The 25,924-nt window shown below is 39.4% G+C and overlaps 1 protein-coding gene across 2 annotated transcripts in view; it reads left to right on the top strand.

Moving 5' to 3' along the window:
• Window positions 1–1,399: 1,399 nt before the first annotated feature.
• The window catches only part of RAB31 (RAB31, member RAS oncogene family), a 34,496-nt gene continuing 9,971 nt past the window's right edge, over window positions 1,400–25,924 (top strand). For both annotated transcript variants that reach the window (XR_014175272.1, XM_081951920.1), the window contains exons 1-5: window positions 1,400–1,782; window positions 9,118–9,197; window positions 14,945–15,026; window positions 17,631–17,702; window positions 20,457–20,563. Coding sequence is in view for 1 of the 2 variants with exons in the window: in XM_081951920.1 (XP_081808046.1) it covers window positions 1,744–1,782; window positions 9,118–9,197; window positions 14,945–15,026; window positions 17,631–17,702; window positions 20,457–20,563 (380 nt within the window). In the remaining variant the exon portion in view is untranslated. The remainder of the gene's footprint in view (window positions 1,783–9,117; window positions 9,198–14,944; window positions 15,027–17,630; window positions 17,703–20,456; window positions 20,564–25,924) is intronic.

The raw sequence follows: 25,924 nt of genomic DNA, 5'->3' as shown, positions 1-25,924 counted from the left end.
TCACTGCCACTACTGGGAAAAGCCCCTCCAAGCTTCTCATGGGTCGCCGGCTAAGGTCCCACTTAGACCAGCTACACCCCAATTATTCTGCCTCATCACCCCCAGACTCCACAAGCAAGATTTGGGCATTTAGCATAGGGAATTCGGTATATGCCCACAACTACGCCAGGGGAACTCTGTGGATTGCTGCCACAGTGATAGGCATCATGGGCCCTCGCTCTTACCTCCTAGAGCTCGAGGACGGTAGGAATTGGAGAAGGCATATTGACCAACTCCATGGCCGCCTCTCCAACTCCACTCTTAGACAACCAGAAGTAACTCCTGCACGAGTTAGCCAAAGCCCTACCCAAACGGAGCAAACATTCACTCGTTCCACAGTCAGCTCAAGCCCGAGGGTACCGGGAAACTTATCTGGTTTTGTTGCAGGCCCGCAGCGAGCTCCGAGCAAACCGGCTCCATAAGCTCCAGCCGCGGCCTGTGGAAGTTTCCAGGAGCTTCCACTAAGCGGAGCTGCGGAGCAAACAGGTCCGTCCGACTTGTACAAGGAAACCCCTCCTACTGAACTGCGCAGGTCAGGCAGAGCTACCCAAAAGCCCGCCTACCTGGGTGACTACGTTACCAGTAGGATTGTTCCACCTAAGAGGGGAGGGGTGTTAGATACTTGTTACTAACTACAGTGGTTTCCACCAAGGTCCTCTGTTCCGGTGGGAACAGAGGTTTAATCCTATTGGTCTAAGGGTCTGACAGCTCCCTGTAAAAGGGCTGCTGTCAGACTCAACCTTCGCTGGATTGTTCTTACTTGTGTTATAATAAAGAGCTGTTGTTACCATTAAGCCTGTGTGTGCCTATCCATTACCATAACAGTTTTAGTAGTCCGTAATTTGGTAATCCTAGAGAATTAATTCTATCACCCTTTGATATCTCACTGAACCCGCTGGATTAGGCTTGCAAAACATTCAGATTGCATTAGAGCAAAATAAATGGACTTGATTTATATAGGTCACAAAATTGAACTTTTTTTTGATAAGCTTAGAATTCTAAATTTGCTTTCCTTAGCACGTTTGCATTATTGGTTATAACTTTAATGGCAGTTCTGTCATACACATTGCTACAGAGCCGGTTCAACCTGATTTAATGTGTATTTGTTTTTATTTACAGGGGTATACTGTAGTTTTGAACTCTGCTTCCAGGTAAATGGCTAGTAGCAAAATCAATCCAAAGACGCCGTGCAAAAAAAAGTACTATATCTTGTTTTGCTTTTAATTTTATCCAGCAGCTTTTAAATTAGTCCACTTATTATATCCGTGACATTTTCTTCCTCATTCCCTTCAAAACGTTTTCTGCTGTTGTACTTGGCAATTTGTGCCCTTCGCCGCGGGACGCGCGCTGAGAAAAAAATGGGCGGGAACGCAGCGCTGCTTTTGTTCGTTTCGCAACCTGGAAACGCTCAAGGGCCAGCCGCGGGTCCAGCGCGTCGTTCCAAGAATGGCAACTGCGTCTTCCGAAATACGCTGAAGCGCAACTATTTTGTGAGCCTTGGATTTGGGTGAGGAAAGCGGCAAAAGAAAGCGAGGAGGAGCCGAAGCCGGGGTTGTGCTCATGTGACCGCTGGCGGCACAGGGCTGGGGCTGCTGAGAAGTAGCTGCAACTGGTGCCGCTTTTGCCCGTTTCTGGAACTGGTAAGCGAGCGAGACCGGAGAATTCGCTCCTCTCAAGGATGCGAAGCCGCCTCGCCCCAAACAGATGATGGCGATACGAGAGCTGAAAGTCTGTCTGCTTGGAGTGAGTAGCGACCGAAAGAAAGAAAAATACATAGGGGGGGGGAGGGGGATATGGGAAGGAGACGCTGAATTCTGGGTAGCAAGTGAAGATTTTAAGCAAACAGCGTCCCGCACAAACGACCGACAGAGAGCGCGGGCCCAGCGCTGCAAAGCAGCTTGGCAAGCTTGCGATTTACAGAACAGCTTTCTTTGTCTTCCATTCTAGTTCGGATACAGACTGGCTTTCCACTCACTTTACTTTTTCGATTTGCTTGCTGGGAATTTTGGCAGCTCAGGCAGTTAGACTAAATAAGGATTAAGCAGGCATACTTTCCTTGTCCGAGATTTGTTCCAGTTACATTCTGCTTGGTCTGTGTTCCTTTTACCTGATGGCAAACGTTTACAGCTATTCTCCTGGGAGACGTGTTTTGATTCCCGCAGAAATGGTGATGGAATCCCATTGAATCCTTAACAATGCCGTGCGCACGCAATGTTGAATGCTGCTTTATAGCAAATTGAATAAAAACTTGCAGAAACTGAAATTCGTGTGGCAAGCTGGTCATATGGAATAATTTTTCTTTTAACCAATTATTAAGAGTAGGGTAACTACACTCATGCCTGCATTATGGTCAGATTCACAGATAGGTGTATTTTTTGTACAAATGGTTATAGCATGTTGTTTTCCTGTTGGAAAATACTCTTGAGAAGTATTATTTTCAACTATTAAAATACAGAAATCTCGTTCTCCTTTCCTTCCCTCTCTTCTACAAGTTAAGTATGTTGTGTTTTATCCTAAATATGGTGTTTTTGTGGTTTGTAGTTAGCAGATAACATTTTGAGCTCAGAGAAGAGATTGCTACACACTTTAACTGATTTTGGCTGTAAATGGACTGAAATTGCTTCACTGCAAAAAGCAGTTCACCATGAGATGCAACTCAGCAAAAACTATTTCATTCTGTGGCTAACCAGATCCTCTTTTTAGAATAATTCTCTGCAGTGTTATGGTGAATTCCTCCCAGCTGATAATTTGCAAGCCCACATAGACCAGTGTCAGGGAATTCTTCCTTTCTTTTCCTCCTCCGTTTTGTACAGTCATGGTGATTTAATAGTTTAGTTTACACTGCCTAGATTTAGCTCCCATTATTAAGAAAAAACCAGTACATCTATTTATTATGAATAAACCACAGTTCACATTTACAGCAAAAAAGGTGCCCCTAAGTTTGTAGAAAGAAACATTCTGTTCAGACTGAAGTTAACTTAGTCTCTGCTTTATGGATTCTCCTATTTCTTCTTCCCACCTAATCCAGGAAAATAAATACTCCTTGTTTTCTCTTTGATGGGCTTGTTTTTTTCAAATACAAAGGAATAGATTACATTTCACACTTCCACTACTGAATCTGTAAAACAAGCAAGGTCAGGTGGCCCAGACTTTCATGATAGGTGCACCAGCAGATCAATATAAAATTACTGGTAAAGACAATGGGGACTCAATGAGATGAGTTGCCTGCTGGAGTACACACTAGCCTATTAATGTGGCAGCATTTATATTTATTTATATACTGCATTGAGGCACCTGTTACATGCATTTATAAGGATTACCATTCATTTTTTGTAGGCATAGATTCATAGACGTGGAATCGGAATTTTGACTATGGAGTCCTATTCCCATCTTTGGGTAGGAATCAAAATGAAAATATCAAAGCAGATGGCTTTCTTACTTCTTCAGGGAAGAAGAACCTTGCTGGTTCTCTGGATAATTGGAGTCAACTATTGCTCTGCTTTGAATGTCAGTGCACTATAGAAAATAGAACTTGGCTACTGTCTATGCAAAATTCCTTTAGATGAATAAGTATTACTATATGTCAAGCTGTGAAAAGCAGGTAAAGGAATTATTTTGGTATGAGACAGGCAGACAAGATATGGGGGATTTAAAAGGAAGTGTTTAAATTGACCCGCTACTTGGGACATTTATTGTTTCCAAGATTATATTTCTTACACCTGCGTGGGTCTTGCTTCTTGAGTTTGTTATCTATGTGTGCCTTAACATCTCAAGGCTATATAGGCACAAGACTTTCAATCTCTCTTCATGGAACTAGTTTTCAATCCTTGATGCTAGTTTTTAGTCCCTCGTGCTTAATTTGTAATCAACTTCTAAGGTGTCTTTCAAAGTAATTTTGTTCTTGATCTATACCCAATATTTTGATTCCTGTAACACTTGTTTCTGTTAAATTTCATTGTTAGGTTCTGCCAATTTTCTCTTATCAACATTGTTTTCATTTTATTTGTTTATTAAGTTATTTACTATCTTACGCACTTTGTATCAAATGCAAATTTAATAAACACTTTCCCTACCTCTTCATTCAAGTAATTTATTTAAAAGTTAAAGAAATGAGAGTTTAGGATTTGATTTTATAGCACTCCATTTAATGTCTTCTTCCAATCTGATAAGAAATTATTGATGAGTGTTTTTTCAGTTCAGTTTTTAAGCCAAATATGTAGCATTAAATTTTTAATGGATTGAATTCAATAATTACTTAGCTCAATATCTTTGTATGCTTTGTCAGATTTTTTTAAAATCAAGGTATATTATAAGTAAAGAATTTCCGCAATCTGTTAAGGGAGTTACTTGATCAAAGAACATAAGATAAGGTTTGCCTGTTAAAAATTGTTCTACAATAGATAAATCAGTGTTGAGTTCTTGTAATCACTTTATTGCCCTCAAGATTCTTATAGGTAATATGCTTTATAATCTGGAAACTTCCTAGGTATTGATGTTAACCTGACTGTTTATAGCTTTTCTTCTTTTACTAGATTTTGGGTATAATGGCATTGTACACAACTGATCCCACAGAATATGTGACAATAGTTGTAGAGAAAAAGTAGCAGCACTTTCCCATCTTTAATCAACACAATGTTTTTTTTCTAATATATTCAAATATGCATTTGCTTGGCATGGTGATCTGCATCACTTCTCCAGACTAATGGAAAATCTGTATCCAGCTTCATTAACTTGTGATGAATTTTCATTCCACATAACTTTATTTGTTATTTAAACCAGATGCCTAATAGTATTTAGAGGAAAACAGTTCCCCATAATTCCCCATAAATTCTATTTAAATGCTAAGATGTGTGTGTATGTTTAAAATATTATCTTTTATAAAAAAAATAGGAATGGAGTCAGGGTGGATAAAAATCAATCATTTAAAAATGATTTTTAAAAAATTCAAATAGGATTTTTTGATTTTTATCAATTTATTTTAATAAAATGCTTTTGGAGTAAAAATCTATCTAAATATAGTTTACTATTTAAGATAGATTAATTAGTTTATTCAGCATGAAATGGAGCTCAGTTATGTAGCATGAGGCTGTATGTTCTTGTATAATGGGACTGTCGGTGAGTCAACAGCAGGTCAGAGGAGGAGCTGCTGTGGGACAGAGATGACAGTTACTCTTTAAAAATTATGATTTAAATCAATTTGATTTAAATCAAGCATTTTTACTAGATATTTAAATCATTATTTAAATTGTGATTTAAATCAACTTGATTTAAATAAAATCCACCTTGAATGGAGTGCTGAACATATTTCTGAATGTAAATCCAACATTTTTTGCTGTAAAAATTGTGCTTCCATAAAAAAAAAACAAGGATAGTTTGTTCAGTACTTTTATTTAGAAACATAGCGTGTTTTGATCTTCCTTAAGCAAAATGAAATTCACTAATTAACATCTACTTAAGTTTTACCAAACATATTACATATTAATCTGCAGAGGATTGTGACTTTAGTATTTTGAAAGGCTAATATCTTAGAAAAAAACTTTACTACCATAATAGTAAAGTTAGATGCACAAGTATTTTTTAACACTGAAAAACAACAGGATACTTAAGCTTATGCAATTCTTCACAATATGAAAAACGTTTGCTTGGAGTAGTAAATTACTGGGTACACATTTTTTAAAAAATTTAAATAAAATTTAGTCTAGGAAAACACACTTTAATCATGGTATATTGATATTACATTTCACAAAGGCAGTCACTTTTAATAGAGGTGTTAACATCTTTCTAAACTAGACCAAGTTTTTAGGAACAGCTGTTAGAACTGAGTTGTTGAGGGCTCCTAGTGATAAAGCAATAATGTATATAATTTTGCAGCTAATGCTATATAAATAAATGATTTTACTGGCCAAACTATTTTTACTGCAACTCTGATTATTTATTTATGAGAATTTATATGGCCATTCATTCACTTTCAGTGACTCTGGGTGGCTTATAAAAAATAAAAAAATCAATATACAAATAGTAAAAACAGTAACCCACCCACCCCCTACCTCTTTTGATCATAAGTTAACCATTTTTGCTAGGATCATAAAGTACAACACAATCATTAAACAAATTCCATGGTTGTTAAATGAATCCAGCATAGCCAATGGACACCGCAACTGATCATAAATGCAAGGCTAGTGCCCAAAAATGCAATCAGATGATCCACAGGGGTATGCAGCACTCATGACTTCAAGAACAGGTCATAAGTAGCTTTTTAAAAAGTCTGACAAAACCTTGAAAGGTTAAGCAAGGACTTTCTATACATCCAAAAAATCAGAAGAACATCAGTGGGAAGCCAGCTATCAATTGCTTACTGTTTGAACAGTTATATGAGTATCTTAGTTAAAAAAAAGGTTTACTGGCTTGTTTTTGGTGATGTGCATGGTTCCAAAGAAAAACGTGGAAAACTTTTGAATTTCAAACCATTTAATAAGACATCAGAAGTTCAAGTGGAAATAGACTGATTTGCAGAATATTTATCGGAGGGTCTTTGCTCAGATAATGGCAGAGATGACTAGAACATTTTTCAGTTTGGCAGTTTTATGATACTTTACAGCTTTATTGCCTGTTGCTCAATATTGTTTCAAATATTATAATAAAAAATTTTTCTCTACACAGAACTTTTGTCTCTTTGAATGTACTGTTCAAACTGCATAAAATAGTTTAAATATACTTTTCCTTGCATCAAATAATATAATCCAAATACTTTTGTAGACTAGATTCTGAGATTAATACACTAGTTGAAATCATTAGGAAATGAATGCATAGGATGCAATAAGAAAATATTTCAATTTAAAATATCCTGAAAATCTATCCTATAAAGCAGAGGTGGCGAACTATGACTCTTTTATCAATTGTTGACTTCAAATTGAAATTCTGGGAGTTGAAGTCTACAAGTCATAAAGGGGCATAGTTCCCCACCTCTGCAAAACACTAATTTTAAGCCTTTGTCCTCTTCCCTTGATCCCTAAGGATAACCCTCAATAAGGATTTTCTACATTGTTAGAGAAATATCATGACTAGCACTTATTTTTATTTTATTTTATTTCAAATAACTTCTAGAATTGTCCTTGAATGCAACAAAAATATAGTTAGTTTGCAAGTTGCAGTTATTGATAGCTGTGTTTAGACATTTTCTCTAAGGAGCACTTGGAAATGTGGTTAAAGGCATGGAAAAAATTGTAGAATTACTAAATCGAATCAGCTGATTTTGCTGATGCTTTTTTTGGAATTGCAATAAGAGGAAATGTAATTCCTCATTTATTTATTTATTGGCTTTTCTTTACCATTTTACATACGTAGCATGTTTCCGTAGCACTTTACATATGTATGTCCATGAATGCCACGTATCTGAGCAGCTGAAGGAATCAAGACTGCTTTCTTCCTGGGTTCTGCTTGATGGCATTGTTTAACTGAAGGGACCCAACAGAAGTAGAACAGGCAGATACTATAGGAGAAAGACAGTTCTCTTGTTTAAAGCTTTCTCTCTCGTAGCAAGATAAGTCACTGTATGGGTGCAGAGAGGTTCCATATTGAGAGTTATGCACAGAATGCATAAGTGGTATTTGCTACATCCTTTCAGTTTGAATTACACCTAAAATATTCATAATATGTTTAACTGGAAATAAATATTTTATATCCTTGATATCTATGTATAATTAATTTCTTTTAGGATAAATATGTTAGCCATTTTACTTGCTATCAAATTCTGGAGCAAGACTAATTTTATCTAATGAAACACATTGTTGATTACAAAAAGAAAAGGTGAACTTGCAATACTTTAATGAACATTTCTGAATTTTGATTTTGTTAAACATTTTGTCTAAATAAAATGTCTATGTTAGAAAACTGAATAATAGCAATAGGAAAGGAGCATGCAAAAGAAATGAGCATAAAGCCATGGTTCAAGGTAACATCATTAATTTTAAGGAATTGAATAGATTGTTAGCAAAGGAATAAAATAGACTCTTTCCTATTCCACAAAAAATTAAATTTTATCCAGCCTATTTGTCCAACTTTTTAAAGATTTGCCTAGAGTCAGACAAGTACATCTACAGTACTTCCAATTAATACATGAATGGAGCATGCAGGATATATTGGTATGGACCCCAAAGATCTTAAAAGAATTATGTACAGATCATTTCAACAAGTTATAAGATCAATGGAATACAGTGAATTTAGTACTATTTTGCCAGAATTACTGTTTAGAATCTGTTAAATTAGTTGTCTGTGTGTACGTGTGACCTTTGAATCAATCTTGATCCCTGGCAACAGCCTGGACTAACCCCTGCAATTTGCTTGGAAATATTTTTGAAAGTGGTTTGCCATTACTTTCTTCCTAGAGCTGAGATCGACTGACCCAGGGTAACCAATTGGTTTTTCTGCCTAAGAAGGCAAGACTAAAACTCATGGTCTTCCAGTTTCTAATGTGCCTTAATCACTACATTAAATTGGCTTTCTTAAATATATTTAAATATACAACTACTTAAGCCTTAGAATATAGAAATCTCTGCAAAAGTCACTTTCTAACACAGGCTCAAAGTTGGTTAGCAGAGAAGGTAAGTATTCAGAATTAATAGGAAAAACAATAATACTATTAGAATATTGTGTTAGAACAGAATCTGTTCGCTTCTTATATTCAGGCAAGAGCTTTCAGATGACGTGATTCTTTTTTGTTTGTTTCTTATACCTTCTCTGATCTCTGTCAAATGCTAGTCCGGTGTATTATTTCCTGAGATTGAAAGCTGTGCTTCTCTATCTTTTCCCATCACACCTATTTCGGGCCTAATTATGAAATTAGGTTCCATGAAGAGAGATTTTTCCATGAACCAGAGAGGACATAGTATCATGTACTGCCTGCCTCCCCAGATGGGGCTTTGCTTGTTTGTGCATCGCGGTTTCTGGCATGCTGTGGCCCGATACTGGTCCACAGACTGGAGTTTGGGGACTCCTCCCCTAAACCTAAGGGTTTCTTCATTTAAAAAAGATAAGCATTCAGGACAATCTTAGGCTGATTCTTCTTTTCTTAAATTTTAGGATACTGGAGTTGGCAAATCAAGTATAGTTTGTCGATTTGTTCAGGATCATTTTGACCACAATATTAGCCCTACTATTGGGTAAGTATCATGTACAGTTAAGCTAAATAAACACTGATGAATTCCTTTGTAATTTAAAATAGGGAAAGTTATTCAAGATAGCTGTATATGTATTACGGGTTCTATCCCTATTTTAACATGGAATATTATTGAGTGGACATGTTATCACCTTCAGCAGTTAATGCCAACTGCAAAGTACTTGAATTTTTCTGCAATTTTTTGTTGCACTCCCACAACTTCCACAACATTACCCAAACCAAGCAATTTAGGCCTGTTTTGCGGTAGGGGCTTACCGTATTTTTCAGAGTATAAGACGCACCGGAGTATAAGACGCAACAAGGTTTTGAAGAGGCATTTTTTTAAAAAAAGTAGGTAGGTAGATAGAGGGAGAGAGAGGGAGAGAAAGAGAGAGAAATACAGTAGGTAGGGAGGGAGAGAGAGAGAGTAGTTAGGTAGGTAGATAAAGGGATAGAGAAATACAGTAGGTAGGTAGGTAGAGGGATAGAGGGAGAGAAATACAGTAGGTAGGGAGAGAGAGAGAGTAGGTAGGTAGGTAGATGTTTCCAGGTGTATTTATCCATGTGCTGGAGAAGGAAAACGCTGACATTCTGCAGCACCTAAGACTTTGTTTCTGCTGGCACAGCACTTGATCAATCTAATTCTCATCAATCAGTTAAAGAGCTTTCCAAAGGGGGGGGAGTTTTTGCACTCTGCAAACCTCCCCCAAATGGCCTGATTTTCACAAAAATGGGGCCATTTCTTTAAAAAAAAGGGCATGAATAGCCTTGGGGGGGGACTTGCAGAGTGCTGCTGGCGGATGGCGGGGCAAAAACAAGCAAAAAACAGCTCTTTTTTCACGAAAACCTCGTTTTTTGTCAAAAAAAATTGCATGCATGCATAGCCTATGGAGGTTTACAGATTGCTACTGGGAGGGCAAAATTGCCCCATTTTCTGCTCATTTCTGCCCTCCCCAGCCCCCAGGAGCTCTCTGAAAGCCTCCATAAGGCTATGCACGGCCATTTTGGTGAAGGGGGGGCGAGGCAAAAAATGCTGTTTTCGATGTATAAGGCGCACCCAGGTTTTCAGCCTCTTTTTTGAGGAAAAAAGGTGCGCCTTACACTCCGAAAAATATGGTATATATTTTTAAGGGTAGAGATGAGAGGAATATTATGCTTTCCTATTCCCAGTCTTAAAATTCTGAAAAGTGGACAGAAGGGTTGATCTTACCTATTACAATTACACTTATTTGTTAGACATTTTTATCCTGCCTTTATTTTTTATAAATACCTCAAAGTGGTGAATATACCTAACATTCCTCCCTTATCCTATTTCCCCCACAACAACCACCCTGTAAGGTGAGTTGGGCTGAAAGCTACCCAGATGCCTTTCATGCCTAAGGCAGGATTAGAACTCATGGTTTCCTCATTTCTAACCTGGTGTCTTAACCACTACATCAAACTGGCTCTTTATGCCAGAAGGTGACTTCTTATGGCTCTCCAGAAGGTTTGAATGTACAGTAGTTATATTTTTTTCTGTAAATCATTGACTTCTCTGATTTAAACCCATAGTTTTTGAAAACTACTTTTTATTTAAAATTTATTTATTTATACTTCACATGTCTAAGGCTGACCGGCTCAACAGTGAATCTAGGCAACTGTCAAAAGCAACCACTGTCCTTGAAACAAATAATGGGAAGGGAACAAATATACACTATGTCAAATGGATGTACCAGAGCTTAAAGTAAATGTTGAGTTCAACTTGCTTTTAGTATTGCAGGAGCAAAAACAATGAAATAGAAGCAATTTCTCAAATAACCAAGCCTTGTGCCATGAAGAACTGTACAGATGATAATCACCTTGGATTGCATCCAGAAATTCATTAGTAATCAGTGCTGCTCACATAGCAGAGGTATTATATCAGTGTTTGCATCATTGAATTCTGGACCAGCTGTAGCTTCTAAGTGGGCTTTAAGGGCATTCCCATACAGGACACATTGCAGTAGTCCATGCACATATGACTAAGGCATTAATGACTCTGAGAAGAAATTACTAGTGAAGGGAAATGGGCACCTGGCATATATGTGTCAAGGACTTCCTGGCCACAGTCACTACCTATTCTTTGAGCAGGATCTGTAAGTTCAGAAGGACTCCCAAATCACAAACCACTTTTGTATGGAAAGTACAACTTTACTCAAAACTAAAGCTAGACATATCTGGTACTGGAAAAACCATGAAGCTATAGTTACTTGTATTTGTCAGGGTTGAGTTAAGCCCATTCCTTCCCACGCAGACCTTAGCAGCCTTCAGATTCTGTGACAAGACTCAACAACATCACCTGGTCAACCAGGAATTGAAATATACAGCTGAATATTATCAACCTACTATTGATATCTGTCTAATGATGCTTTAGTTACCATTTCAATGTTAAACAGGAGTGATAAGAACGTTGAATCTTAGGTATCCACAACTAGAAGCGTTGAACTTGACTTTTGCTCCAAGTACTGATGATTGGAAGCACCCAAGGGAAAGTAGTTATTCCAGAAATATATTATGATCAATGGTACTTAAAATTAAAGAGAACCAGAATGGTCATTCACCCCCATCCTAGCTCTATCACAGTGATGGCGGACCTTTTAGACACCGAGTGCCCAAACTCTGCAGACATGCATGCCCAAACTGAATGCGTGCCTGTGCGGACATGTGTGGACATGCACATGTGCGCAGCAGAGACCTAAACACCAGCTGGGAGGTGGGGCATCCCAACACCGGCAGCGCGGCAAGAGGTAAGATCGTTTTCTTTCGTGAGCTTCTGTTTTGTGATTTGCAGGGAAACAGAAGCTAATGTTGGCGGTTGTGAGGCCCCTGCTCAAGAAGCCTTCCCTGGACCCATCGGATCTAGTCAATTATCGTCCAGTCTCCAACCTTCCTTTTTTAGCGAAGGTTGTAGAGAGTGTGGTGGCACAACAGTTCCCACGTCACCTGGAGGAGAATGATTATCTAGACCCGCGCCAGTCCGGCTTCCGACCCGGGCACAGCACGGAGACGGCCTTGGTCGCGTTGGTTCATGATCTCTGGAGGGCCAGAGATAGGGGTTGTTCCTCTATCCTGGTCCTATTAGATCTCTCGGCGGCGTTCGATACCATCGACCATGGTATCCTGTTGCACCGGCTAGAGGGGCTGGGAGTCAGGGGCACCGTTTTACGGTGGTTTGGCTCCTACCTCTCTGGCTGGACGCAACGTGTGTTGGCAGGGGAGCAGAGATCGACCCGGAGCCCCCTCACATGTGGGGTGCCTCAGGGGTCGGTGCTCTCGCCTCTCCTGTTCAACACATACATGAAACCGCTGGGCGAGATCATCCGTGGTTTTGGGGTGGGATATCATCTGTATGCTGATGATACTCAGCTATACATTTCCACCCCGAACCACCCCAACGAGGCCGTTGAAATGATGTCCCGGTGTTTGGAGGCCGTACGGGTCTGGATGGATGGCAACCGACTAAAACTCAACCCTTCCAAGACGGAGTGGCTGTGGCTTCCGGCCTCCCGGTTCAACCAGTTGCTTCCATCTCTGGCCATTGGGGGCGAGCAACTGGCCCCCATGGAACGGGTGCGCAATTTGGGCGTCCTCCTGGACGCCCGGCTGTCCATGGATGACCATGTAACAGCCGTGGCAAGGGGGTCGTTCCATCAGGTTCGCCTGATGCGCCAATTGCGCCCCTTATTGGACCGGGATGCCCTACGCACAGTCACCCATGCGCTAGTGACGTCTCGCCTGGACTACTGCAATGCTCTCTACATGGGACTTCCCCTGAGATGCACTCGGAGACTGCAGTTGGTCCAGAACGCGGCCGCGCGGGTGATTATGGGGAGGACTAGATACTCCCCTGTAACACCTCTCCTGCGCGAGCTGCACTGGCTTCCTGTAGTCTACCGAGTGCGTTTCAAGGTTTTGATTATGATCTTTAAAGCGCTTCATGGCACAGGACCTAGTTACATGCAGGATTGCATCCTGCCCCATACATCCCTACGACCAATCCACTCACACAGAGAGGGACTTCTTCGGGTGCCGTCCGCTAAACAGTGTCGGGTGGCGACACCCAGGAGCAGAGCCTTCTCTGTGATGGGCCCAGCCCTGTGGAATGACCTCCCCTGTGACATCAGGATTATTTCCGATCTCCGCTCCTTCCGTGTACAGCTGAAGACCCACCTCTTTCAATTATCTGGCCTGGCTCAACCGTAATTTTTTTTTTTTCTCTTATTCCTCCTGACAGTCCATTTAAATTTTTTAAATTTTTAAATTGTGTTATTACTAATGGGGTATTTTAATGGTGATTTTTAACTGTCTAAATGTGATGTAATTTGTTACCTCCTCCGTGCATGTATGCATGTATGTCTTTGTATATGTGTATGTTTATGTGTTTGTACATATGTTTTATGTTTTATATGTTTTATTGTACGCCGCCCCGAGTCCTGTCTGGAAAGGGAGCGGCTAATAAATTCAAATTTATTATTATTATTATTATTATTATTATTATTATTATTAATGAAAGAAACACCATGGAGATCTCACTTGGGGCGTGCCAGCAAGAGGGCTCTGTGTACCACCTCTGGCATGCGTGCCATAGGTTCGCCATCACGGCTCTATCATATCAATGATCATACTGCCTCTGCCCCTGAGTGAAACATACATACATACATACATACATACATACATACATACATACATACATACATACGAAGTTTCAGCCTGACCACTTTCTCAGCAATTTTTTCCCCAAAGGGGAGGTTGGATGAAAATTATCCAGAATTACGGGTTCGGCAATAGTTTCCTATGGTGAGGGCTGTGGAAGAATTTAACTCTAGCACTGAGAAGAAGGAATAAGAAAGAAACAGGTTGCTCAGCTCTGGAAAAGTAAAAAGCCTGAAAAACAGACTCAGAACAGCCTCATCTTGATTTTGTTGTTAAAAAGGTGCAGTGAAGGTTTTGGACATGCTTTCAGGATTCTGTTAATACACCCTACAACAAAATAGCATTCCTGGAATCCCTGCATGTCTGTTCTTTGACCTTGCCTTTCCTGGTGCATCACTCTTCTTTGTCATACAACCATACCAGGTGGATATTAAGGCCTTGAAACAGATCCTTCTGAAAATCCCCAAGCTTCTTAAATACCATTAGGGTCTCACATTTCAATTATGTCTGGGGGAATTAAAGATGTTCAGGTTTCTTAGATGACTAATTTTTTATTTTCTTTCAGCCATAAAACATTCATAAATTCTTATATTTTTTCTAATTCCTTCCAGTCTTAAAATCAACATTCAGCTACTGAAGAGTGAATTGTTGATTTGGACCTTAGTAACTCATTTAGTATTTTGTATAATTAATTGAGAAAGTGGGAAATAATTATCCAGATGATGATAATGATTTATGCAGGAAATATTAACAAATAGCATGCAGGGAAAAAAACTTGTCTTTTCTTTTTTATTTAGAATTAAATATAGTTTATAATCTCAAATTTTACAGATGTGAATTCTTTCTAGAAAAAAACTTATTTTCCTATTTAAAAATAGCAGTACATGTATGCATCATTATGTTTAACTTTTAGATTGCATGAAATATCGGTACAATGTTTGCTATTTCTCAAAACATTTAAGAAGAAATTATTTGTTTTTTCCCTTGTGAAGATTGGATTCCTGAAAATGTTGTTTTCTTAATTGGCAAATACATGCACAGTAAATTAATGTAATATGTAACTCTTTTTGCAAATTTTAGAGCTTCTTTTATGACTAAAACAGTCCCTTGTGGGAATGAGCTTCATAAATTTCTAATCTGGGACACAGCAGGTCAGGAGAGGGTAAGTATGAGTCTTTTATTTAAAGACAGTTGCATGCCATATTTTGTATTGTTAATAAAGCAGAGGGAACCAGCATTTGTAACATAGATACTGAAGGTAAGAAGGCATGGTTATGTTTATATTGTTTTAAACATCACAGTAATGTAAATTCTGTTTCAACAGAAACAGTTGTATAGTAGAGGTTAAACAAACAGGACACCAAACCATCAACAGATTGACACTTCCAGAATCATAATAATATGCAGCCAAGTTCTAGTTCCAGGCTTCTGGAAAGATAAAAATTTTGAACTATAGAGTCTTCTAATTTCTGCTTTCTCAGGATCTTCTAGGCTTCATCTTATTGTCCAATGTCTGAGCTACTTGCCATGTCTTTCTCTCTCCTTATTGCTGACATGGTATTCTTATTTCCTACAATTGGCCTCAAAGAAAAGGTGAAATAGTTATACCTACTATACAAACTTGAATTTCCTTACATACCAGTATCTTTAAAATCCAATGTACTTTCATCTGTTTCAAAACTGGTTCAGACTCTTCTGTTGTTGGGCTTTAGAGGGATCTGATGATTGACCTCCTACAATTAGCCAGCCATCTCATTATGGTGTGAAGGGGCAGCTTGCATTGCATCTCTTGCTACATCATGCTATTAATTCAAACTTTTAATTCCTTCCCATTTGCCCTGTTCATAGAACTGCTCAGTTTATCAATTGGCTTGACCATGTTGTCTGAAAGTTTTGAAAGTTAGTTTAAGAGAAGGATTATGTAACTAAGTTAACAATGCTAATTTGTTTATATGTGTATGTATAAATTGTTATGGTATGATCAAGTTGGTACATTTCTCTGTACTTAATTAGTATCATGGTTGAGATACATTTTTGCTAATATAGTTTTATTTGATAATGGCAAATAGAGTTCTTATTTTACTTAATGACATCATGTTTATTAAGCCTTCCATTACAGTTTCTTGAGCACAATACGTTATTATTGATTTCTACCAATAGCTTATTGTTGCTCCATCTAATTATCATACTTTGCTGAAAATATGAGATTTCCTGATCTTGGGTAGAAAAGGAAATATTTTATCTCTTTTTCCACATAGCATACTATGCCAAGAAAGCAAAAAATGTTTTATAGAACTCTTAGATTTTTTTAAAAAAAAGTTGTATTAAATATCAGAACTTAGTAGAATAATCATTGTGAAGAAGTATACTATTTTCTGAAAGTCATACAAAGAGTGTTTTTAATGAAATCTCACATGATTTTTTTTGTTTCAATTGATCAAATCCCAAATGCCTTCCTTGCATTACAGAAAATTAACTCTCTACTTTTATAAGCTGAAAAGTCTCCTCTGTGTGTGTGTGTAAGAGAGAAAGACAGACAGACAGACAGACAATGGCAGAACCTGGAGGCCATGTTAAAAGGGGGATCAGCCTAGAATTTTTACATAGCCCCAGCTGAACTAAGTTGAACCTCCCTTGAATTCCATTGACCCATATCTAATTCCAAACAGGTGCTAACTAGTAGTTGAGAAGATTTCTCTGCACAGGCATGAATAGCAATAAATCAGTTTAATTGGACCTTCACATATAGACCTGATCTTCCATGCCTGACAGTATGTGTCTCTGTGTGTTGTGAGTGTGTGTGTGAGAGAGAGAGAGAATAAGAATATGAAAGGCCAGATGTTTTTCTCTTATGTTTTCTTGGGTCCTTGATTATTTAGCAAGCTCTATGGCTTGAAAAATAATCTGTTTTCTTGAGTTAAGAAAATTAGAAGTTCTACTAAGTCTAGTAAGTCTAGCAAGAATTACACTCTCCTACTCTAAAAATGATGATGGGTCTCAAATTAGGGCTAGGATATATTGTTGGAATCCATTGGATGTGGCAGGAACAGGTAACCTTAAAACTACTGGTTTGAGGGATGCACATTCAGGTGCAGTTATTCTTTATCTCTGTCTCTCCTTTTCTGTCTTTTTGTTTGCATACACACCCTCTTTTCAGCTTGAAAATATTTGTTTGAAAGTAAGAAGAGTTCTCTTTTTCCCAAGGTAGATCACAGGCCAAGATATGACATATTTAGATTCACAAATGTGATTCTACTACTTTAGAAGTATACTGACTACCAATGTTATCATCTTTAAAGAGCTGAATGGGCAAAGTTTAAATACCTTCAGGGCTTTCTGCTCTGGGCTGGATCTGCTTATCCTGCAAAAGCTGGAAGAGAAATGTGTTAAGATCTCATCACTTGAGTGCCACCTATAGGAACCTACATGTTGTGTCTTCTCTATGGTAGACCCCTTCTGTGGAACACTTTGTCCGTGATGTTCTGTTAACCTCCTTATGAAGCTTCAGAAGAGTCCTGAAAATCACAGTTCAGGAAAGCATTTGGGATTAATGAGGATGACCTACCCCATTGCATAGGAGAAAGTATTCTGGGGTGCTATGATTTCATTTCAATGCATTTTGTTACTTGATGTAAATCATTTACTGTTAGATGAGTAAATATAGGAGGGAAGATAGAGAGAAGAGATATTAATGTAACACTGTCGTATTTTTTTTTTACTTACATAAGATATAACTTTTTGATTCGTTTTGTTCTGTATTTCATAGTTTCATTCACTGGCACCCATGTACTATCGTGGATCAGCAGCAGCTGTTATAGTTTATGACATAACTAAGCGGGTGAGCTTATTCTTATCTCATTATTGACATTTATTCAAAAATCCAACTTAATAATTGCTCATTGTATTTTTCTCTCAGTATATCCTACTGTGCTGGCTCAGAGAACAAGCCAGCATAAAAGTTCGTAAATCATATTTTTATAAGATTTTTAGACATTATTAAATCAAGATAATTAAAAGAACAATTTATTTTAATCTTTTAAATTGGGGTAGGCAATCTTTTGAGATTGAGGGGTTTTAAAGATGACACTAAGTGTACTTTGAAACACTATTTTTTACATTATTTGTGCTGAATTTTAGCAGACACATTATGAAATGCTCCAAGGGCTGTAAACAGATGTTTTGATCCATTTCTTATATAAATACAGTGTGAACTTTGCTGGGTCACTTCATAAAATAGTCAAATTCATTTTAGGCAGGTTTAGAGGCCTGCTTCCTCAATTTGGAATTTCAGTTTGCGAACTGTGATCTTTGTGAGTTTCTCTATTACTGAAAATCAACAAATGCCCCTAATTACAAAAAAAAATTCTATGAAATATGCGACATAGTGCCCTTTGTTTTTCATCCCCTGAGTAATAAACAGTCAAGTTTTCTGTCTAGCTGAATCTAAATTTGCCCAAAATGTCAATATATAATTGATTCTCTATTTTTTTTAATTGAGCTTTCCCATGTTCAAGCTTCTTACATGTTGCAATTTTGCCTTTTACACCTTTGAATTTCCTTTTTCTGTATTGAAACATCAGCAATTTGATGTCTGGAAGGCTTTAACTGTGTCATACACATACTCTGAAAGATCTTCAAGTTTTCTTCAGAAGCATGTTGAGTGCCACCTGATCTGAGGGACCTATTATCCATCACAACATTGACAGTCTCTTTATTCCTGTGGTTTTCTTGTTAAATGTGCGAGTGGTTGTCTTTTCTCAGGCAGTATGAATTGATGCCTTTGGCATTGTCATTTAAGTGATCATATGCCTGCATCATCTCCCTATACCAGTGCTGCCCAATATGAGTATCTGCTTATCTTAGCAGAACAACCTGGGTGATTTTTGTGCTTTGGATGTCCCTGCTAGAAATACCCTTTGGGTACATACTCCTGTCCTGCTTTATTCATTGTCCAAAGAACACATACCAAACACACAACAATGCTGAGGTAACATAGCATAATTGCAGTACACACATTTTGCACTGGGCGGATGTAGAAATGAGAAAATAATTCCAATAATTTATTTTCTTAGAAAAGTTCTGCGTCTCCCTCAAGGCACCTTTGCTACTCATTTAAGAATAGACAAGGAGAAGGATTTAGTTAGAATAAATTAACAAAATCTTATCCTTTATATAACTGGAAAAGAAACAAATTCAAAAATACTCTGAGACATATATTTCTTCTCTCGCTAAGCACAGGAAAAAACACTTCATGACTTTTCCTTGATCGGTATGATAACTGACATAGCTAGTTTGCTGCAATAAATGGAATGTTTAAATGGTATTATCATTTTAGGAAAAACAGATTAATTTTACAATACTTATCCACTCTCCTCTGTGCTCTATTAAAGCATGACATTTATTAACATATTTAACTTTATTGAGGTCATTAACCAGCACAGTTATTTAACTGTACAAGCTATGCTTTTTGCATATTTCAAAGGAAAGCTTCCAGAAGATTTGCTCTCAGCCTCAAATTAAAGATAGCAAATACTGCAATCCACATTGTCAGCTCTATGACACAATAAATGCTGGGCTTGGATATTGATATGTTTACAGGTTCTGAAACTGAATGCATTAAAGATTTGCTAATGAATGTGATTGGTTATATTGGTTGCCATCGCCATTTTTGCTTTATTGTATTGCAAACTTAAGAAGACCAGACAATCCACATTTTCGAATGTATACAGTTAGAATAAGTCTTATTGTAGTTATAAAATATAATGTCACAATATTTATTATCAATACTAAATCAAATTTGTAATCATATTTATTTTAAAAAAATTCTGTCATTTATTCATTCTGCACTGTGTTGTAAGCCTCATTATTGATAAATAATGATTGATAAAGTATTGATCAAGTATAATCTGGTATTGCAATTAAAATCAATTCTGATTTTGATAGACAGCAATACAAATTAACCTTCCTATTTTAAAATACAATTAGTTAGCCTTATTGTATTTGAGGTTCTATTTTTCTCATTCTGCTGAATAGACTAAGAATGGGTGTGGGTGTATGGGTGGGTGAATTTGTGTGTATTCCTACTTACCACTAGCATTGCTTTTTATTTATATCCCATACTTTGCTAACTTTTGCAAAATACTGAAAAATTGAATATGTATTTTTGATTCCCAGAACATTTTTGTGAATGTTTTGTCTAATTAAAAACTGGATTATATGGCTATAGTATATTGCTCTAGGTTTTCCTTTCACAGATGTTAAGTATTACTTACCATGAATAAGTCTTTCATTAATAAGCATGTCCTGAAAACATGAGTGCTTTCTTTATTTGTTTCTCACATACTTACGTATATTTTCTGAATATATAGAGGGAGGAAGCATGTGATGTAGAGCTTTTTCTCTGAACATATATTGTTATAAGTCACGGAATATCTCAGTACAACTTTTGTTGGCTGGCTGTGGCATGATAGAAATATACATCTTATTTTGCTTGGTATTCTAGATTGTTTGTATCATTATGGATTTTATACATTGTCTTCAAATATTATGTCTCAATTTAGTAAGTTCATTCTGACTTATGTATTTAATTTAGGATTCATTTCATACACTGAAGAAGTGGGTAAAAGAATTAAAAGAACATGGTCCTGAAAACATAGTAATGGCTATTGCTGGAAACAAGTGTGACCTTTCTGATATTAGGTATATATTCTGATATATTTACTTTTTTCAGTTTTCCATTGCTTTTTCTACAATATGACAAATTCAGGAATACATTTTATATGATTATTAAAAATTAAACCAATGCAAATAATAATAAAAATGTTATTTATTGAAATTTATTTAATACATAAACAGGTCTACAGTTTCGAAATAACAGTAGTAGTATACTATTCCATCTTAAACATGTTTTACTGCTCTATCCTTATCTACCTTTTTGTCCAAGTTGTTTTATTTATTCACAACTCAATCCTCAAAACTGGGATGCCTTTAATAAAACATTTGGGGATGACCTCACTATGGAGCCCTGCCTTCCTTTATACCAGCGATGGCGAACCTTTTTTGGCTCGCGTGCGATAAGTGGGGGGAGCACAGGGGGGTCGTGTGTGGGCGTGCCGCACCCATAATGCAATGCGCAACCCCCAGTGCGCATGCGCGCACTACAGGTGAACCCCCCCATTTTTACATGCTTTTTTCGCCCTCCCAGGCTCCAGAGGCTTTATAGGAGCCTGGGGAGGGTGAAAACAGCCTCCCCGCCCCCCCTGGATGTCCTCCAGAGGTGTCAGGGAAGCCGCCGGACAGTCACTTCCGGTTTGCTTGGAGGATCGTTTTGAGTGCTTCGAAGGCTCCAGGGACCATCCAGAGGCTTCCCTGAAGCCTTCGGAACGCTCAAAACAACCCTCCGAGCAAACCGGAAGTGACTTCCGGTTTGCTCGGAGGGTCGCTTTGAGCGCTCTGAAGGCTTCAGGGACCGTCCGGAGATTTCCCTGAAGCCTTCGGAATGCTCAAAACGACCCTCCAAGCAAACCGGATGTCACTTCCGGTTTGCTCGGAGGGTCGTTTTGAGCACTCCGAAGGCTTCAGGGACCATCCAGAGGCTTCCTTGAAGCCTTCGGAACGCTCAAAACGACCCTCCAAGCAAATGCCTCCGGAGGGCGTCCGTGGGGGCGGGGGAAGGCTGTTTTCACCCTCCTCAGGCTCCTATAAAGGCTCTGGAGCCTGGGGAGGGCGAAAAATGGCTTTAAAAAAGGGTGAACTCAGCTGCCAGCACGCCTCACGTGCCCTGACAATTGGCTCCGCGTGCCACCTGTGCATAGGTTCGCCATCACTGCTTTATACCAATGTTTTTCAAACTTGGTAGCTTTAAGACATGTCGAGTTTAACTGCTAGAATTCCTCAGCCAGCATGATGGCTTAGAAATACTGAGAGTTGAAGTCCATGCATCTTAAAGCTGCCAAATTTGAAAAACACAGCTCTATACTATTAGAATTCTGTCTTGCTTGATATTGTCACTTAGTCCTGTAACAATGGCTTTATGTTGCCCATATACTGCATCCTTTCCCACCATCCCTTTCACACTGCTAGAAACGGCAACATTTAAGTTTCTGTTATTTGTCTCCAATCCATGTTCGTGGCCTTCATAGTTTTCCTCTGATTTTTAACAAACTTGAGCTTTTCTTCAATCTCTTTCAACTACTCCAATAAAAACACAGATTTGCACCTCCATTACATATAGCTTGAGTTTTCTCCTGGCACGGGAATGAACATTGTACATACCTTCAGTATCACTGCAGAGTGTCAAATTCTGTCCATGATACTTGGAGGCTTGTTGCATATTCTGTCTGTCAGACTCCCATGCAAAATTGTATCTCTGCCTGCTTGTTTGCATCGGTCACAATAGACAAAAACTAGCCTGGATGTCGTCTCTATTCTTGATTATATAAATTACTACAAATGCTCTTTTTTTCTTTTTTGTATTTGTTACCTTTCTTCTGGGGAAACTACTTACTGTAAGTATGTAATCATTGAGACAGATTTGTTATTGTATATAAACTTTCTATTGGAACAAACTTCTATTTTTCTTTTTAATAACAAATCATCTTTTTCACTGGAACATTTTAAATCTATTGCTGATGATAGATTATACAAAAAACCAGTGAACTCAACTTTTTTTAAATGAATGATTTTCTGCAAAAGACAATATTTTAGTAGTTGATTAACATATATACTGTAAAACAACCAGTCCTGTTACTTATTAATTATTTAATTCATTCACATATTGGACTTTGGATGTTCACAATAATTAGAAAACATTTTATATATAAATAAAAGAATCAAATGCTTGTGCTAAAACCACTATTAAAAATCCTAATGCAAAATGCAATAAGAAGGTAAATAATAATCTAATTCATTATAACCACTGGAAAGGGTTCCACATTTTAATCAGTTACATCTAGCTTTTCATACATTTTGAAAAGCAAGAGTAAATTTTAGGATAATTGGTGGACAATCTCTTAAATATCCCCCCCCCCCCAAAAAAAATTAAACCAGAAATATAATTTAAAACAAATTGTATTATCAGGATTTATTGTGTGGATCCAAGTTTTAGGAATAAACATTTCCATATTTGGTAATACATTTTTTTTCCTAGGCGCTGCTTGGAATCTCCAAGCATGGGTTAACTTCAGCTTGCTGCCCAAGGACTGAGTTCAAAGTTCGTGTAGCCATGCCTCCTGCTCCCTTTAGAGGCTCAGTTTAAAAAACAGCCCTAAAAGGACGCAGTTGGGGAGCTCCAGTCCTTGAGCATCAAGTTTGGACTCTCCAAGCAGTGTGATTAATGTAGCCTTTTTTCTTATTTTTGTATAGAGTAGATTAGGGTAGTTATTCACAAGACATCAGTTTCCTTTCATCGCCTTAGCGCGGAGCAGGCTGCTCAGAACGAGCCTGCTGTTCGCGCCCACACGGCTGAGGCTTCACTGCGGGGGGCTTGTTCAGCGGCTGCTGTCGAGCCTGGGGCCAGGTAGGTAGTTGGAGGACCCCACCTAATTGTCGGAGGACTTATTAAGAGCTCTGGAGGCTGTTAAAAGCCTTGCCAACCTCCAGACAGCCCCCAGTGCCGTTCTGAGTCACGTGGCAGCCATTTTGGATGGTCTAAAGTGGCACGAAAGTTTCTCTTGGTCGTTTCATTGCCACTGCCTGTCTCCATCAGCAGATCGCCGCTGGGAGGGGTTGCCTACGCAAGGACCTTGCTCTGGGGTGCCAGGCAGGTCCCCGCCTCCCCATCAAGGACAGTATTAGAGTAGCTGCAAGGTGTTTGGCTTCCCAGCAGGCCACATCTTGCTTAAAATTGGCATGGATCTGCGGGCATTCCGGAATCGTTCAACGGATGCTCATTTCAGCACTCCCGGATAGATACTGGCAGATTGGACTCGGCTCAATTGCTCTTCTAGTTACAACTGTCCTGCAGTGTTGGCCTGACTGTTCCAGCTTGGGCATGGCTTCCACCAGCGTAGCAGAAGACATAGCTTCAGCAGGTCCTTCCTCCTCTAAACGTAGCAGGCCAGGGCCTGCCAGCAAGGGGGTGGCTAAGGGGTGCCCACCTAAAGACAAGCAGCCCATAGCTAAGGGGATGTCCAAGGCTTCTCAAAGACTGGCAGAGAGGAGCCATTAAGCCTTAGAAAAACAGTTTCAAAAGGCTCAGAGGCTTGCAAGACCTCCCTCTCCTCCTGCAGAGGCTATATCTGGGTCCCCATTACCTCCTCCCCTTAGGGACATTTCTCCATCTCTGACAGAGGAAGGGGATTACGATTTGTCCTCAGACCTAGACCCATCCAGGGTGGCCCCGGAGTCACCTTGCCCTTCCCTGGGGGGAGAGTCAGGGGACTGTTCCCTCATGGAGAAAGAGGATCCCCCTCTGATATCACCTAGGCCCGGGACCAGTCACCCAGCAGAGGACCAGGGACGCAATATGTCCACTGAGATGAAGGAGATCATTGCTAATGCGATATCTCAGGGCATAGCCGAGGGCATGAGAAAGCTAGGAAAGGGCCTCCCACACCAGGCAAGACCCTAACAGGGGACACAGGCTTTAGGCTCGAAGGACAGGGCTGAGAGATAATACTCTCTAGCTTCTTCGGCTGTCAGCGAGGAGTCCGAAGCAGAGGAGGGGGGGTCAGGAGACTCCAGATTTGTCTGAGGATGAAAATCCTGCTCCTGATCCACTCGCCTTCTCTGGATTGTTCAAGCCCTCGATGTTCAAGGCCACCCTCACCAAGGCCAGGGCCTCTTCCGTTCAGATGGGTCTTCCAGGGCAGAGCAATAAGGACTCCACAGAGCAGGGGAATAAGGAGCCCACTGGTCCCCAGGACCCGGGGGCTGGGCTTTTCAAAGAGAATGTTCCACCCCAGGAGATAGTACCAGCCCCTCAGTTGTTCTTGGATGTGATCCAGCATCAGTGGTCGCAGCCAGGATCAATGGACAATCTGAGCAGGGTGGACAAGAAGCTCTACTCCATGGAGAACAGTATGGAGGATCTTTTAAAGCAACAACCCCATTGTTGCCTTGACTTCCAACTCTGTTCTTCCAGCGGATTTGCTGGAAGGCCTTAAGGCAGAGGGTAAGAGGGCTGAGAAGTCCTGTCATAAGACCCACCTCGCCACCGCATGGGCTATGAGGGCCTCTTCCTCCTCTTATTTTGGCAGGGCAGACCTTTTCTGGCTCCGTAAGCTGCAATCTAAATTGCCAGCGAGCGATACTAGACTGCGACAGGATTTCAATAAGATTATGGCTGCAGTCGAGTACTCTGTTGATGCTTCACTCAACGTCACAAAATTTTCCTCCAGAGCCTTAGCCTCCAATGTAACATCGCGCTGCCTGCTGTGGCTTAGACACTGGCAGGCGGACATGAAGGCAAAGTGTTAGGTAAGCTCCCCGTTGGGAGAGCAAGTGCATTCAGAGAAGTGTTGTGAGAGTTTTGTTTGAGAACACACAAACCAGCATACAGAGACACTGCAGTTTAAATAGGCTTTTACTTTCGTGGAAATAGATGTATCAGAGTCCATCAAACAATCCAAGTCATACATGGATAAGACAGTCAGTCATCAACGTCTTTAAGTTAAGGGATAATCCAAATAACATAGTCCATAATCATACAAACAGTCCGGTACACAAAGTTTGCTAGCAGTTGCAAACACTTACAATAGCTCACGCTGATATACAGCACACAGCCAGCTGCAAAGGGGGAAAGCTCTTCGGGAAAGCCTTGGATTCGGTCTTAATTGAATCTAAGGACAAACGCAAGGTACTCCCAGCTGTCACCAAGAAGCCTGACCGCAAGGGCCAATCCTTCTTCCGCAGGCAGTCCTTTCGGAACGCAGATCTTCCAGCCACCTCTGGAGGATTTAACCATTCCTATTCCCAGATGCAGGTCCGTACCCAGGACAGGGCAACGTTCAGGAACAAAAATAGACAGCAGGGTAGTCGTAAGTTATTCCAACCGTTCCTTTCATAGGAATAAGTGACCATCACCGGTCCCCTCCCACAGGGTGTCGGCTTCAACTTATT

Source organism: Natrix helvetica, assembly GCF_964273705.1.
Source record: "Natrix helvetica genome assembly, chromosome: 4".
Classification (NCBI taxonomy): domain Eukaryota; kingdom Metazoa; phylum Chordata; class Lepidosauria; order Squamata; family Natricidae; genus Natrix; species Natrix helvetica.
The sequence above is the reverse complement of the archived record's forward strand: the minus strand, read 5'-3'. Positions and strand labels throughout refer to the sequence as shown.